This window comes from Brachionichthys hirsutus, chromosome 18 (assembly GCF_040956055.1).
Source record: "Brachionichthys hirsutus isolate HB-005 chromosome 18, CSIRO-AGI_Bhir_v1, whole genome shotgun sequence".
NCBI lineage: Eukaryota > Metazoa > Chordata > Actinopteri > Lophiiformes > Brachionichthyidae > Brachionichthys > Brachionichthys hirsutus.
This window is the reverse complement of record NC_090914.1, coordinates 8,354,990-8,371,397: the sequence shown is the minus strand read 5'-3', so window position 1 is coordinate 8,371,397 and position 16,408 is coordinate 8,354,990. Positions and strand designations below refer to the sequence as shown.

Genomic DNA, 16,408 nt, shown 5'->3' with positions numbered 1-16,408 from the left:
CATATTAACAGACACGATTGCACTCGAAACCTCCAAGCACATGCACCTGTTTGCCTGCTCCACGAGCACACACACACACACACGCACAGAAGAAACCTAGGTGGTTCATGAGGCATGCCACTAAAATAGTAACTTTATAAGAACAGGGATATAGTTTATAAAGACAAGCTAACTTGTTATTAACATTACATAACCTGTACTGTGGGAATGCAGTCATTTCTATTGTCATCTAAGTATGGGAAAGTTGCTGAAACAACAAAATTGTATAAATGTCTGCATGGGCGAGCAAAAATAGCGGGAACAAGAAAACAACCATGAGAGGAGTGAAATGAGGAGAGGGGGTGTAAAGACTTCGTCAGATGAGCACTATTTTTCTCCCCATGACATAAATGGTTATGGGTACACGAAGCGGCTGGTGCGGTTTATGTGTGCAGGAGTTAGAGTGAAATGGTGTTACTGTGAACTACAGTTGGGAGTCAGGGAGAATTGAGGGGTTGGAAGGTCAGACTCTGCTGACACACTGAGATCAACGATGGGATTGTTTCCATTGGAAAGAATTCCGAGAATGAGCTAGAAGAGCTATCAGTGACTTCACCCAGAGAGCTCTGACAACAGTTTTAAAATATATCCAGGCACACACGCTCTCATAGACTTTTAAAGATACCGAGTCGCAGGAGACAAACTCCGTTCTCCTGTGCGACTCCAAACATTCATCACGGCATTTGAAAAAATGAATGCCGCCACTTCCGACCACCAACAGGAGTCGTTAGGAGAAAGCATCTCACACGAATAATACAAGAGACATAAAGGAAGATCAAATAATTTAAAGGAACTTCAAATCATGAATCATGGAACAATGAAATTACTATTTATCTCTCACGAGATATTGTGTGAAATACACTTGTTCACTTTCTTATAGAGTTGCACAAGAGGAAAATAATGCAAAATTGTCAAGATTTGTATCTGTTAGGAAATGTGTCCACATATGGGATACTATCATCCATAGTATTAGTTTAAAGATCTTTCAGGGTACTCTAACTTAGTTAACTTAGCGCAGTTTAAGTTAAACCTTAAACCGTGCAGATAATGGTCATTATTTCAGCCACCATTCTCACCCAATTTCAAGGGGTAACGCTTTCAAAAACATGGCTTTTTAAACAGTTGCATTAAAGTTAGTGACAAAGGCAGAATATAACTGTTAATTATATAAAAATGCAATGGAAAGATGCTTCAATGGCTTCCTCTCCTGTCTCCTTAAATGTGAAGGTTCAGAGGCTTCTGGCTGACATAACAGGAGTACATAGCTGGATACATGTTCAGTCAGTCTCTCAAAGGACTGTGGTTGTCCTTCTCCAGCCTTTTATGATTTCTTCTTTCCATGATCTCACAACATCTTCCTTTGAGATCAAGGCGCAGTAAAAGGGAAAGAAAGGCATTCCATTTCTAGTCACCGGCTCTCTGAGCAAATCACATACTCTGCTGCTGACCACCATTATCAGCCGGGGGTTTATTTATAACTTTATGCTCCATTTTTTTTTCCAGGAAGAACACTGCAGGACAGAATGTCAGTTCATTGTTCTCCTTCTAGGAAGTGACCGTAAGGCCCTGAGAGGACCTCCATAGACGATCCATCAAGCACTTGGCCCCTAAAAGCCCTACTAAAGGAACTGATACACTATTCCCAGGGCTAGGCAATCAAACTTGACCAACTGGGTCACACATCCAGTACAAAGCTCCAAATCACCTGAAGTTTCCTTGGCAACAGTGATCGGAAAGCTTTGCGTTTGCTTCTGCCAATCCCAGTTTCCCATTAGAATTTTATCCCTTAACCACATTTTATTAGCACCGAATTGTTGCATCGGTCATCTTTTATACCTCATCCTATCCTCAGTGTTTCTGCAATAAAAAGCTTTAGGGTCATACGCCACAATACTTGTTGGTATTTTAACATCTTAAACTCGCAATTCTTAAGAACTGAAGTGAAAGCTGTTCATAGCTCAGGAATGACAAGTTGTAAAGTCAAGCTGTGTGCAAGTTGTCAACAGGAAGTAGCATGTGGCCTCATCTTGAGTCTACATTTATGCATTAGATACATGCATGTGTATTTGTAGAGAGATTCTGTGTGTGAACGATGCTGAGCAGGAAGTACAACTGCTGTCCTCTAACCACTGCCGGTGAAGTGAGTGGCGGGAAGGGAGGGTGGTGGTGGTGGTGGGGTCCGCTTTAAGGAACATGAAAGTAAAGACAAAAGTCTCTTGGAACAATACTTACAATGTGCTGGGAGAGATTGCCTGTAAAAGACTCATTTACTTCCTCTTGTACAATAAAAAAAGGTAGTAACTCTTTATAGGCAATTGTCACATCAAAGTCAGAGTTGGATAGCGAATTCCGATGTTTATTTACAGCCTCTGTAATTGCAACAGAGAAAAGTGGTCTAAATACACACACACACAAGATGGCGGCTAATCTCCCTGAGCTTTACAAAAAACAATGTGGGACCTGTTGGTGACAGGAGAAAAATATGTTCTATACACAGCCCTAATGCCACTCAAATGACAAAACAGCTCAGTCACACTTGCACAATGACATCTCATAGACGTATAGAAGTCTTTCCCACAACAATGTAATTTGAAGAATGAACAAAAAAAAACAATACATTTACAGCTGCAATACAAATAAGACAAACATTACTATAAATGAACAAACAGGAGCTCTCATACAGCTTTTGGCATACATTTGGAGTCACTGGATTGTGAATAAAGAGTAATAGTTATTGTGAACTTCTTCGGTGCTCACCTGAACGTCATGGTGTCAAAAGTATGGCTGTTTTCAAAAAGAACAGGAAGACCAAGAAAGACTTTCGGTTCAGGTGTGTACAACTCGAGACTGATTCACAGACAATAAAAAGGTAACCAAACCCTAAATACAGATATGATTAGTGCACTAACAAGAGTTTAAGGGCTGTATTTACATTGCCTTCATTCCCCCCCCCCGCCCCCCGAATGCAACCTTTTCCTCCCACACTTTCTATTTTGACGATCATAGCATGATGGTGCCTGCACTGAATAACAGATATATCACAAAAGCATATGCAGGACACACTGGTCAGTTTTCTACTTTTTGCTCACTCCTCTTAAATTAGTCCAGGTTGCCTTTTTTTCTTTTTAACTGTGAAAGCTCAATGTTAAGTCACAAAAATAGTTTAGGTGTTGGGAACGGATCCCAATAACATTTTACGCCAAACAGCCACTTATTAAAAACAGACATCTTACAAAACATTTACTTCCTGGAAAACAGACAATTACATGGACAGCAGTGGCAAAGACAATAGTTAATATACCAATCCAGAAACTCACAGATATGGACAGTGTGCACTATAGTCTAGACTCCCCAACAGGTACCACGATAGTTCTTTTTGCAAATGTATCTGGGGTCATGATGCCTGCCATTTTGGAGTAAGATACAGAACCCCTTAGAGAGTCCATGGAACAGTGAGCTGCCGCTGCCCAACAGGACATCCATTCTGGGCTGAGACACACCCGGTGGTAGGCATGGTGAAAAGAAAGCGATTTAGCAATGTGTCCGTTCTTTTCCAACCCCAAAGTCTGTTTAGTTGGGTTTGCAGTCCTTTAGGACTGTTGCCTACAGTGTGTGTATTGCTTGTGGGAAGGATGCTTTGGTGTCAAGGACATTGAGATGGCATTATGAGACACTGTGTGCCTGCCAGTAGAGTCTGTTGAGAGGGCAGAAGTGAAACGGAATCAAGAAAAAAAAAAAAAGGCGGACGAATGCTGCAACACAGCCTCTAGTGCTGAGAATTTGGTGTCAGCTGTCCATTTGGAATATTGCCACTATCCTGCTCCTGTTCTTCGTTGTCGTCCTCTTCCTCCTCCTCTTCCTCACTGACAAGAAACTCCTCTGGAGGCCAACGAAGCTCCCCACTTTCAACTTCTCCCTCTGTCGGCTCAACCACAATGGATGGAAGACGATCTTTGAGCTTGCAGCAACGGTCGAAATCAGAAGGGTCAGGGAATATCTGAGAAATGAAAGGCAATGTTGTTATAAACACTGATTATTCGCATTAACTTTAGGAGTTAGTTCTTTTCAGCTGTTGCACAGGCCATTTCATGTTGAACATGCTTCTGATCAGTGCGGTAGGCTTTCAGAAACCAGGATACAGCCTTGAGCCTTGTAGAAGTGCTGCAGTCGCCACTACAAGGCTAAACAACTCTGAAGGAGGTGATATGAAGACTAAACATCAGTGACCGGAAAATGCGAGTAGCATACCTCCTCCCAATTCCTTTTACAGACAATCAATCTTTGCCACGACTGCTCACCAAAATAAAATAAACTGCACACTAGTGACTTCGTATGGGTAAACGAGGCTGGTTTCTTGAGGCTTTCAGCAAACGTGACATCGTGTTTTATATACATTGTTTGGGGACATTGTGCCAAATAGCTCACAGCGACTTATAAAACACTGAAAAACCATACAATGAATGAATGAATGAATGAATGAATGAATATATTTATTAGATAGAATGTTAGAGTACAAGTACAGTCACACAGTAGCATGTATTACAGTACAAATAGAGTCAAACATCCTGTCTAAGAGGAGCATTTCAAAAAAGCCCTTGCGGTCTTGTTTCCGTTGAAAGTCCTTCGTACATAAATCATCCACAATTAACAATACAAATTTAACAATACAAATAAAAGTAAAACCAATATTCAATAACTCAATTGATGCAACGTAACATTAGAAAAATAAACATAAAAAAATGATTTTACACCGCCGATGCAAACTAACAATTAAGCTAAAATAAATTACAACACTGATGCAAAATGACAATGAATGACAATAGATTACATAAATTACAATAAATTACTAAGGCAATTAATATGTGCAACGTAGGTGGACAAAAAAAAAAAAGGGGGGGGGGGGCACAATTAAGACATTATAAAGACACTAAAAAAGGTAAAGGTTTGCCACTTGATGTTTAATACATTTATGATATGTAGTTTGAGGAAACATCACATTAGCAGATTTAGGTGCAAATCCACACTATTGATTATCTGACCTGACAAGATTGACATCAACCTCAGAGTCTCTCTGTTCTCAGGAATCAGAGTAAAGGACCCTGGGGGGGCTGCCACTCTCGGTCCAAGAACAGGATTTTTTTTTTCCTGCTTTTGTTTGGATCAGGTGGTGAATATTTTTAGACCTGCATATTTCACTCCAAGACATTGGGGGGGGGGGGGCTGTGCTGGGAGGTGTCACTGTCTGGGCAAAGAGCCTAGTGGAAAGAACGCATTAGATGAGGCAGGAGAGATACCGAGACAAGCAGCGACGGAGGGGATCCAGCTGTGTCTGAATTCCATGGAAGACAGATGAGAAGGAAGGGAAAAGAACAGAATGCTATAACTATGACTTTTGAATTTGAAAATTTGTCGTGTTATGAAAGCATATACAAATTGGCCTGGTCAAGGCCTTTATGTTCTCTAAAAACAGCTGCATATTAGGCTTGATTACATGCATGCATGCACTCATGAGCTCGCCTGTTAGCATCTGATGCCTTTGCATGCACGGATCTTTTTTTCCCAGATCCCAGCTGTGCGTCAGCAAGGGGAGTGGCAGCGGATGACCTTGCCTTTGGAACCTTCACCGACACATGTCATAACTCATTTCTCTCCCAATGCCAAGAAGCAATGACACATCAGCTACGCACAGTTCTAGCTATTTTAGAATATATTTATAAATAAATAAGGGGGGAGATTTATGCAATGGTGTTGGAAAGGGTTGCAGCCTAAATACGCGAGGCATCGCTTTTTGAAGTGATGCATCAAATCAGGAACTATTTGCCCAATCCTTATCCAGTAGTAGGTGCGGTTGGAATTTAATGTTCAACCATTTGTGTCAAAGCCCCTGGAGCCCACAATGGGGGGGACAGCAACTGGTGGCATCACCACATCTCTAAAGGAGTGTCTGGGACCTTGGGCAAATGGCAGGAGGCCCAGAGGAAGTATAGACTGGGGATGGAAAGAGTGGAGAAGCAGTTCCATCCTTTTCCCCACCTCCACTCCCATCGTATTTCTCAGACAGACTCACAGCTGGGGTGTGAACTGAGACGGGGGGGGGATGGCATTTTCCTCTGGGTCGGTCTGCATCCTCTCAGAGTCAACGTCCTACAGTACAGGCTTGGCTTCCAAGGTCATCGTTTGTGAAAGTTTACCTTTTAAAAATAAAAAAATACATTTTCCACCTTGGGGTAAAATTACGACAAAGATAAGCAGGAAGCGGTGTGTTCAGCTCATGCTTTCAGGACAGCTCTGTTGAACAGACAGTGAAATGAAGCTGCTGGCAACACCTTGTCAAACACCACCTGATGACGCTTCCCTCATCTGCAGTGTTTATTTTTGGGCCAGGGTGCACGTTTCCTCTGTGTGCGTGAAGTTATGACAAATTATGACCTACAACATCATCTCTAACATTGAAGACAAAACAAATTAGAGCGTTTTCTGCAATGCTAGGATTGTAATTTCATTATTTAGCTTTCAAATTCGCTTCCAACTTGTCATTTATCTGGCAGCTCAAATTGTTACGATTATAAATGTTATGTAAGCCCTGAAATATATTTTGACAGCATGTCCAACTGCATATAACACATCCGAAACTCCCATCTGATGCTTGCTCCCTTGTGTAATTGCTGACTTCAATACAATTCATCATAGTGAATGGAAGACAATTAGTATAAATGTCCCATTAGAATGTATGGGCAGGAGGACACAATAGATGCTGCGTGTGAGCCTACCTGAAAGGAGAGTCTGTCCTTGCTGGGGCTGAGCCTCATGTCTTCCATGGGGGTGCTGTTGATCATCACCTCAGTCATATCTCGAATGGGCACAAACGCTGGACTGCAGGATTTGAAAGAAGAGAAGAAATCATGCGATTCGTTATTGTGCAGCGGTGATCACGGTCTGTGTGGAAAGAAGGAAATACATCTTGACCACAACACACCGAGCGTTCAGCCTGTGCCGTGCCGTGCCGACGGACTGGAAGCCGCACAGCGCTTGCATAAGGTGGTGGTTTCTAAATTCTGGATGCGCTCTAGCAGAGGACACAGTCATTGTGAGAGTGCTAGCGGGCGTGCCGTGGTATTTCACTGGGGTGGAACTCGATGCACTCAGTCCCGTCAAAGCAGAGGCAAACTTTCCATTTTAGACAGAAGTTGCAAGAGCTTGTTTATCCATGTTCAGTGCATTGACCGTCCACCGTTGTCATAGAAACGCTTTAAACGGGTGACTCGAAGCAAACCCAAGTGCTGACCCAGACGTGGTCTTGAGATGAGATGCCGAGTGGCCTTCTCACGCTCTCTATTTAAAGCCGGAACCAGGCTTATGGTAAGCAACCAGAGGCTTGCGCGCTCACTGACTATTTAGAACAAATAAAATAGAACATGACAAGAGGCTCACTCAAAACCTCATTATCGGACTTCAACGGACTTTTTTCTTTTTGATGATGATGCATTGACATCACTTGACCTACTTTGAATCTTTGGTAAAACTATTTCAGGATATGACAGAATGATGAAAAATTTATTTCACAGTTCTCCACAACCTTATGCACCTATGAAAAGAATTCCAACCTTGCTTCAGCTTTTATTAGATTAAACATAAATTCAGTCATTTCAAAGTCTGACAACATCACCCTTTAAAAAACAAGGGTCATAGCCAACAATAGTTTTTCCACCTGCAATTATAACATAAAACATTCTCTGGATTATTTAATCACTGCGGCATCTTGGTCACCGTATGTGACTCATGAAACTATAAATACTCCATGCAGATAGCTGCACATCTCCGTGTTTGCTGGCAAATGAATCACCAAACATTTTTACTTCTGTCATGAAGGTATTTTTTGTGCTTGTATTTGTCAAGCCATTGGAATAATAATAAAAAAGGGATATGAATGGGATTCAATGATGCTGGGAATAATCATTTAGATCTTGGTGGCAATGGATAATGTTTTTTTTTGTAAGATTCTTTACAATTTCAAGATGGGGATATTGAACTTTACAATTTCTTTACTTCATGGATAATGTCTAAAATGTTGTGTAATGTAAAAATATTAGATGTCTAATTCAATGATTCCTCAATTGCTACCAAGCTACATACACAAGACGATGTTTTATTTTAAATAACCATCATGATGATACCCTGTTCAGTGAGTCATATTGAGGAGGCTGAAATAGAAACACGCACCATCTATGCTGCAGTTTTTCTGTAGACACAAAGCAGCTCAGTTAAACCAAACTCATCCCGAGGCAGAGAGAATCGCGTGACGAGTCAAGAGATCATTAACCCCTGAAGCAATGGCATTCATCAGTTTTTCCATCCCTGTATTTACACGCCACTTTCAAGCACCGCAGAGTTTCGGGTGATACTTAAACTGAGGAACCTGAAAAGCTTCTCTTGCTGGAAATACTTTGCAGCGCCGGTCAGACGACACACTTGGACGTAATGACTGGATGTTCAATAATAAAAAGAGGAGGGTTAAAGGACACAGATGATTCAATATGGAAAATATACCGTCAGCTGTGGCTACGCTTGAATTGATTCATTCCTCAAGTGGGGTGTAAAGAGGGCGAGGCAGGCCCACAAAGGAGAAGAAGAGTGGCCAGAGGGATGAGCAGCGATTCTGAAGACCCCAGCAGAGGAGGAGGAAAAGGAAAAAAGATAAACACTCATGCTTTGCCAGTCATATTTCTGCTTGAGGATCGTATAAACATCCTGCTTGGCTAAGAATAACAGAACATCGGCCTAATAAAACATAAGGGGGCACAATGAGAAGGAAGGGGGGGGGGGGGGGGCAGGATGAGTAACAAGTGAACCTGGGAGAAAACAAACATGCTTCGATGCTTCGAATGCCGAAAAGACCTCAGCGTCTCCCTCACACAGAATAAGAGAAGCTCATCCCAAGAGAGAAACCGTCCAGTACGTCGAGAAGCAGAGATCGGCGTCGACCACAGCTGGTCGACTCGAGTCTCCGTCCAAAGGCACAAGCTTGGCAGTCACTTCTGAATGCAATAGCCAAGTGACGAGACACTTTGGCAGACAAATGCCCTTTATTCATTAACTCATTGAGTGAATGAATATGCCGAGCGCCTCAGTTTCTGCGGATTTTCCAAGCCCCACACAATATTCTTTACTATGACTATGCAAATGAAAGATTAAAGTATCTTCTTTCATCAGAAAAAAAAAATGTGTTCCTCTAATTTTTCTTTCCGGAGTTACTGACCGGGTTGGCAGTGTCAGGGTAATGTCAGGGTTGGCAGTGCAGGTTGGTTTATCCTTAGATGTGAATGGCACTCAAAGAGTTAATATGTGCGGATAGTGAGGCAGATGGCTATTTACCTCCTGACCCAGTAAAGATGTGCACACCTGGTCCTGCCTGCCTCCCAATGCCACATCCATACAGGATGCAGATGGACGTCGGGTACAAGATGTGCAGCCACCAGAGTGCTGAAAAGGCACTTTTGACTTTTGACCCAAGGCTGATTTGTTGGCGATATAAAATATTAATCAGAAACATTTTTGTGAAACGCTCCCCCCCCCCCCCCCTCTTATGATATCAAACTTTATATTTACGGTGTTTTCAGTAATTAGGAACATTTTCTATTACTATGGATGATAATCTATTATCAGGAGATAAACAGCGTTTGTCGCAGCCTCACTCTAATCGACACATTAAAGCCCCCCTCCCCCCCAGGAAGATGCACAAGTTTTCAAATTAGACTAGGCTGTGTCATGCCACCTACTCAAACTCTGGTTTGTAAAATATCTTACGAAACTCATTATATAGTGACCATATTGCATAAGCATGACACCAAGGTCGTTCACCCATCTCTGGACCAGGCCGAGGTCACGCTAACATCAGGTGTGCCCATCAGCGGTAGGACAGGAGACAACAGGTCTCTGTAGGGACCATTTGCATCTTGAATCTGCCACCCCATAGTTATTTCTGCTACTTACTACTAACACCATAAATCTCTGCTGACATTTCGTGCCAACGCTGAGCTTTCCAACAGCCGAGTCACACGACTGCAAGTATAGAGCGCCGTGCTGAGACCGAGCACGACCCCCAGGATTGTGCTGGAATGAACGAGACATATCCAGATTCCTGTGGGTTGGACTCTGCCGCTGAACACATCAGGGATCGGTTACCACTTCAGTTCCTAATCTACCGTCTTGGTGAATATTCCATCTACGCATAGATGTTTGACTACTGAAAAATTCTCTTCCTGTTCACACGAGGTCACAGACCAGAAAGTATGTTTTTTAGCTAAACTGTGCAGCAACCAGAAACGTATGATAATATCTAAACGGCAGCAGAGCAGAAAGGAAGACGCTTTCCGCATTTTTGGTCGCAGTGACATGGTGAGAACAGAGGCAGGCAAAGAAGTCGGTGTGTGGTTTCATTATATAGGTTGATTCTGAACTTCCTGGTAGAGACGGTGCTCACAAAACAGTTTAAACTCCCTGCACATCCTCTAAGAGATATGAAATCATCTATGCCCAACTAAACCTATACTCAGAATCCCTGCGTTAAGAAAGGCAGCGTTGAAAATAAAAAATACAATCACACTAATAGAATAGTGGCGTTACAGGGGCAGAGGGCATTACTTTTTCTCCAATGGCACAAAATCAAGGTTTTATTATAATATCCTGGATTAAAACATGGATTGAAATCTAGACACCATATATTTTAAAATATTTTGTGACCTTTCTGAATGCATTTCAGATGCACCATAAAAAAATCCCCCCCCCAAGGAAACGAGCAAAGGGGAAGTCATTAAAATGAAAGAAACATTGCTTTTCCCCACCTGTCATGCATCTACCTTTTTTCCTCTATATTTTTCAATAAATTCACAGATGAAAGGACCCCCCCCCATACAATCAAGCAAATCACATGTGAAAAATGGGAATGATGGGAGTACTCACCGGTATACCTGCGGGGGAAATACAGACATGAAGTCACACCTGATGTCAGTCCTGACGACGAGGGAATGTAATCACGACGGCTGACCTTTTGCTCTACCGTTACCGTCTTTGCTCTTCCTCCGAGGAACCAAAGTACTCTGGAAACAGAAAGTAACTGTGCGACAGGTCTGACAGCCTGAACCCGAGGTTGCAGGCAGCTGTTTTAAATCGGTGCATCTGATCATCAGCCTGGCTTGCTTTGAGTATTTAACCGGGAGGCGTGTGTCTCGCTCTGCCGGGGACACACCTCCTCCCTCCATGGGGCCACAAAAACCTCAATGGCAAGCTCATTAGGCGCAGGAGCCAATCAGATGACTCGTGATGACGGCAGCAGCGACTGAGCCTTCTCATTGGGAAGGGGCTCGAGGATGCTGCATGATGCTATTGATTTTTAGTCTCCAAGGCAACAGAAATGACAGTGTGACAGGCCCTTGAATGACGAAAGCACACCGGCTCGTCCGTGATATTAATCCAAATGAGGGAGGTGTGTGTGTGTGTGTGTGTGTTCGTCTGAACTCATTCACAAATATATTCCAAGGTTAAGTCAATGTTACTCTGCTATACTTACCTGCAGGAATTTGTCTTTTAATTAGATGTATAACGCATGCATTGAACGTGCAAGGTGCACGTGTTCACGACATCCTGTCAAAGCAAATACAAAATAAAAAAAAGATGTAGTTGTCTGTTTTTCTCTGCACGCAGTGTCGCGCACAAATAAACCAGGCACAGAGGACGGTGGAATGCCAGTAAAGCTCTACTGCCACCTTGTGACCCTGTAAAGATGTGCTTTCTCATAAGAATGCGTCTCATTTTGGTAGAGGGTAATAAAATATTCCTTCCATATCTTTGTGGTTATTGTTTAAAGTGCCCTTTATTGAAATGTCTTGGGTGTCAACAGATGGCACTCTTGCCCGGCAGAATAAATTATGTTGTGAATCTCTTTTTAAACTGCTGGACAAAGTTTCCTTTATATAGCAATTGGTAAGTATTATAATAACAATATAGATCTTCAGGTTTTTTCTCTTTTTGTCTCATTTGAATAATCAGAACAACGTGATACTGAATATAAATGTGGAAACAAGAGGCGCAAAGAGTGAAAGAGTGCACAAAGATAAATCTAAAAGTGTTTAATTGACATCAACTAGCCTAAGAGAGAGGAACAGGTTTGTTCTTAAGAGACAAATATTTGTATTTATTTGTGAATGCAGTGAAACGTAATAGTAATAAATTGCCATACATTTATTTAAAGCATAAAGTATGCAATCTCACATTGAAACAACAAACCTATACATTTATAATCTCATTTATTCCAAGCATTATTATATTTTTTTACTGTAAACTGCCCATCATGCAGTATTTTTAAAGATTTATTGACTAGAGTTGACCACAGGAGGTCGCTAGTGTCCATGAAATATCCAGGAGGCAAACGGTCTAACATGGGCCTCAGTTCTGAAGGTCAGACTGACATTCAACACAAGCTAAGTTCAACCAAATATTAAGCAACAATATTCTCACCACTGATAAAACTGAGTTAAGGCTCTGAACAAGAAGGTAACCAAAACTCAAGTGGAAAACAAATGGATTGTTAAGAATGCACAAATTCCTTCTATATGTGACTTTTTTTATGAATCAACAGTGGATGATTGAGAAAATAAATGTTAATGAAATTGTTGCTAGTGTATATATGGTGTATATGATCTAATTAGTCCATTCCGTCCATTGGAATAGTATGTTTGGATAATGGCGACCCCCTCCGTTCACACTGAGGATGTGGAGGGCCGGCCAGCTGCTTTTATCATTGCTCCACATACACAGCTGCACATCTGGGCAGGCAGAGATGCCTCAAGGGAGCAGAGGGGAGGCTGAGGACCAACTTGATGTCATGTAAATGAACGAGGCCCTGAAGGGGACGGCAGTCAACAAGCACCCGTTGTCCTCTTGGCTGCTTTTCCAACCAGACTTCTTCTGGAAGTCTGAAACTTCCAGATTATTTTATTTTTTATTTGAATTTTTGTTTTTCCATTCTTGTTTTTCACAACCTTTGCTGATTGTTTCAAGTGAGAAAAAAAGTTGCATTGTCGGTTCACTGCTATGACATAAGTGAGTTTAGCTTTTTCACTTTACCGTGGCTTTAAATGGAAATCGCAGGAGAATCATCCATTTTGAAGGAGTCTCTCTTTTGAGTGTTTCCATGTTCTCACTATTTTTGTTGTTGTATGTGTTTATGTCCATTATTCTAAGCATGTACAGGGCAACGGTTTTATCATGTGCTGGGACATTGGTGACTACGTACTCATGCACAGGCCTGCATGTCTGCACGTGTGTTGCTGAGGGACATCTGATATCCGGGCTCGCTGCACGCCACGCTTGCTTGCAGGTGGTCTGTCCACACATGGGGGCCGAGCAGATTTAATATTTCATAGGAGCACAGCACACCCCTGGACACCATCATTGAGTCCACATGGCTGGCCGGAAAACTGTTCTGGGAACACTCGGCTGAAATATGCGGCCTGCCAGCCCCCTCTCCACCATGCTGCTCGCTCACTTGCTGGGCCTCACAATTAAAGCTAACCACAGCTACAGATGTTGGCAGCTGTCTTTAACCCATGAGATGCCAGTCCGGTGGACGCTGGCATCTTTTCACCATGTAAAGTGGTAAATCTGCCGATGTTCATGTTTGTCTACGTACGCGCATCGGCCGAAGAAAAGAAATAAATGTGTTGAGAAAAGGAAGATAGAAAAGGCAACAATAAGATGGACAAAAAGAAATAAGAATAAACAGTAAGAGCTGCCAAAAGCTTTTTCATCTGGGAGTTTTCAGGCTAAGTCTGCTTGCTCCTCCAGTTTTAATGTCCCCGCCATCTTTATACACCATATAAACAGGAAAACCAAAACCAAAAGTGTTTTTGACCACCTTGCAAAATGCAGGGATTCAAGTTCAGGTCAGAATTGTTGCCGCCGTTCATCATTCGACCGAAGCCAGATCTTGTTCTATGGTGTGGATTTGGAATCGAGGGAATGGAACCAAACTTCACCAGAACCATTATTCAACATGGTCAAAGCTGATTTAGATTCGAATCCAATGCCAAAATAGGGCATCTTGAAGCTGTTAGAAAACTATTTCAGATCTTAAACAGACCACGGGGAGTGTGTACATCTCTTTAATTGTACATGTCAATTTATGTGTAAGCATTCAATTTGGTCAAGTTTACACTCATACATAACACGTGTAGTGTCCTGGACATGATAATTCACCAATAAAGAATGTGCAAGGTCTTAAATGTTGCAACTGGTGTGCTTACACACACACACACACACACACACACAATATAGAAAACCAACAACAAGTCGTCTCACGGCTTGACAACTTGTTAATGTTGTGTGACTTGAGGATGAATTGCAGAAACTCAGGCCTGCATGTAATTAATCTGATCCCGGTAACAATTTGCCGAAATATTTACTGTTTTTCGGGATCAGCGGTGATGGGAGACAAATGAAAAGCTTAACAGAGACCTCACAACCACAACAGGCTGCTGATCCCCGAGGCCGTGCTGAGCAGAGCAGGTGAAAAGCCTTCTTTCTCCTTTTCACCACAGCAAGGACTATATAATGTTTTAACACACTGACCAGAATTCTTTAGGGATTTAACTACAATAACGCTGTCATCACCTGGTTGTTGAGTCGAGGCTCGATGCTGTGATACAGCCGTCCAGCGTCCATGGGAGAATGACCACACATGTGAAATTCACGTGTGTGTCAAAAATGTTTTTTTTTTTTTACATTTGCAGAATATCAAGATTTCAATAATAGGATGCATCCCATGTCCCCCTCTGCAAACTCAGCACCAGTTTCTCTTTATGTATATTACAGTTTACAGAACTTCACTTAAAATAAATGTGTTTTTTAATGTTATTTTTTTATATTGTGCAAATAGTATCCTACATTTTATTTTGTGTGGGCCACAATATCTCAATCTGTTGTTTTGCACTTATTATTTCATTTGCTTAATTTCTGTTTCTGTTCTCACCAATATTTCTTTTATTTTCTTTATCATCATCCCTACCTTGGTGGTTTGGGCCGGTGCCCAAGGAAGGGATGATGGGCTTAACTTACTGTAATAGAATGTATGATGCATGCACATGTGACATTAATGTTCATTTTGACCTTTACTTCCAAGTACTAGATCAAACAGACCCAACTGTGCTGACGCTGTGGCATAAGAGAAAGAGATTTTCTCAACAAAAAAAAAAGTGAAAAAAAATCCTCACAACTTCTTTTTCTGTTTGTTTTGGACAAAAACAACTAGCCATTTTTGGAACGCAGCAGTTTTAATCGCTATGGAGAATAAAAGTGAGGCGAAACACAGGCAAAAGCCGTTTGTGAGCTGTGAAACTGTAAATATGTGGGGAGTGTAGCTCTCAGATTATTGTTCCCAGAGAGCGGAATAATCACAAAGAAGCTTGATTATTTTGATGCTTTAAATCATTTGTAGTTTCCTTGAGCAAGCAGGGGGAAAAGATCTGAGAATCATTTTCAAGGCATAGCTCTGGTTTTATAAATGACACCAAGTGAACTGTAATGAACCTTATATAGTGGACTTTAAAAGCCTTGATGGCTTTAAACATTAGAGGGTAGCCTTTTCAAACAGGATTCCTTGTTTTTCTCAGATACTATTACCATGCCCTTCCAAATATTGCAATAGTGGGAAGATAGGGCCAATAAAATGCCTTTCAAAGGTCACAGAAAAGAAACTTTAAGGTTTTTTTGGTCTCACCGCTTCAGATTTGTGCGGTGTTCAGGATGTCTTATGTGTCCTGCAAAGAGGGAGGACCTCCCATTCTCCAAGTTCACAGGAAAGACGGCTGAGCATGCTTGTCCATGCCATGGAACAAGATGTTTTCAGAGCAACAGCAGGAGCAGCATAATGGGGGTGGAAGAGGGTGGGGGGAGTGGAGGAAAAGAGGAGGGAGGGAGGAGAAAAAAAGCTCTGAAGAAGTCTGGTGACCACATGTCGCCGTTGCTGCTGAGCGCTTGGATATTGTAGGCTTTCGTGCTAAACATTGACACAGAGGCCGAAGGAAACTTGTCCAAATACAGCAGCTGGGTGGTGGACTGGTGAGGACAGGCTCCAGATGAGGCTTTGACCATCCACCTTCGGTCCCCCCCCCCCCCCCCCCCTGGACCAAACATCAACCCTGACCTCCAACCCGCACTCCCAAGTCCAACTGACACAAAATTATAGTGAGGTCACACAGAGACAGACAACCACTCACTACCGACAATTTGTAGTGATCAGTCCACCTACATCGCATGTTTTGGAAGGTGGGAGGAAACTGGAGAACCTGGAGAAAACCCATGCGGACACGGGGAG

At 42.2% G+C, this 16,408-nt stretch overlaps 1 protein-coding gene across 1 annotated transcript; it reads right to left on the bottom strand.

The window, feature by feature from the left end:
• Positions 1-3,040: 3,040 nt before the first annotated feature.
• lbh (LBH regulator of WNT signaling pathway) lies at positions 3,041-11,027 on the bottom strand. Its single transcript, XM_068752287.1, has 3 exons — positions 10,999-11,027; positions 6,810-6,912; positions 3,041-4,036 (listed from the first exon to the last, which is right to left on the bottom strand). Exons 1-3 carry the CDS (start codon positions 11,025-11,027, stop codon positions 3,806-3,808), a joined length of 363 nt encoding a protein of 120 aa, XP_068608388.1. The 3' UTR covers positions 3,041-3,805.
• Between the last annotated feature and the right edge of the window lie 5,381 nt (positions 11,028-16,408).

What these genes read in the sequence shown, in the direction of transcription:
- lbh (XM_068752287.1), bottom strand. Translation starts at nt 11,027, where the DNA reads ATGTCTGTATTTCCCCCGCAGGTATACCG. An exon ending in TTTCCCCCGCAGGTATACCG is followed by an intron (nt 6,913 to 10,998) that starts GTGAGTACTCCC and finishes CAAATCCTGCAG; the next exon opens with TCCAGCGTTTGTGCCCATTC. An exon ending in AGGACAGACTCTCCTTTCAG is followed by an intron (nt 4,037 to 6,809) that starts GTAGGCTCACAC and finishes TTCATTTCTCAG; the next exon opens with ATATTCCCTGACCCTTCTGA.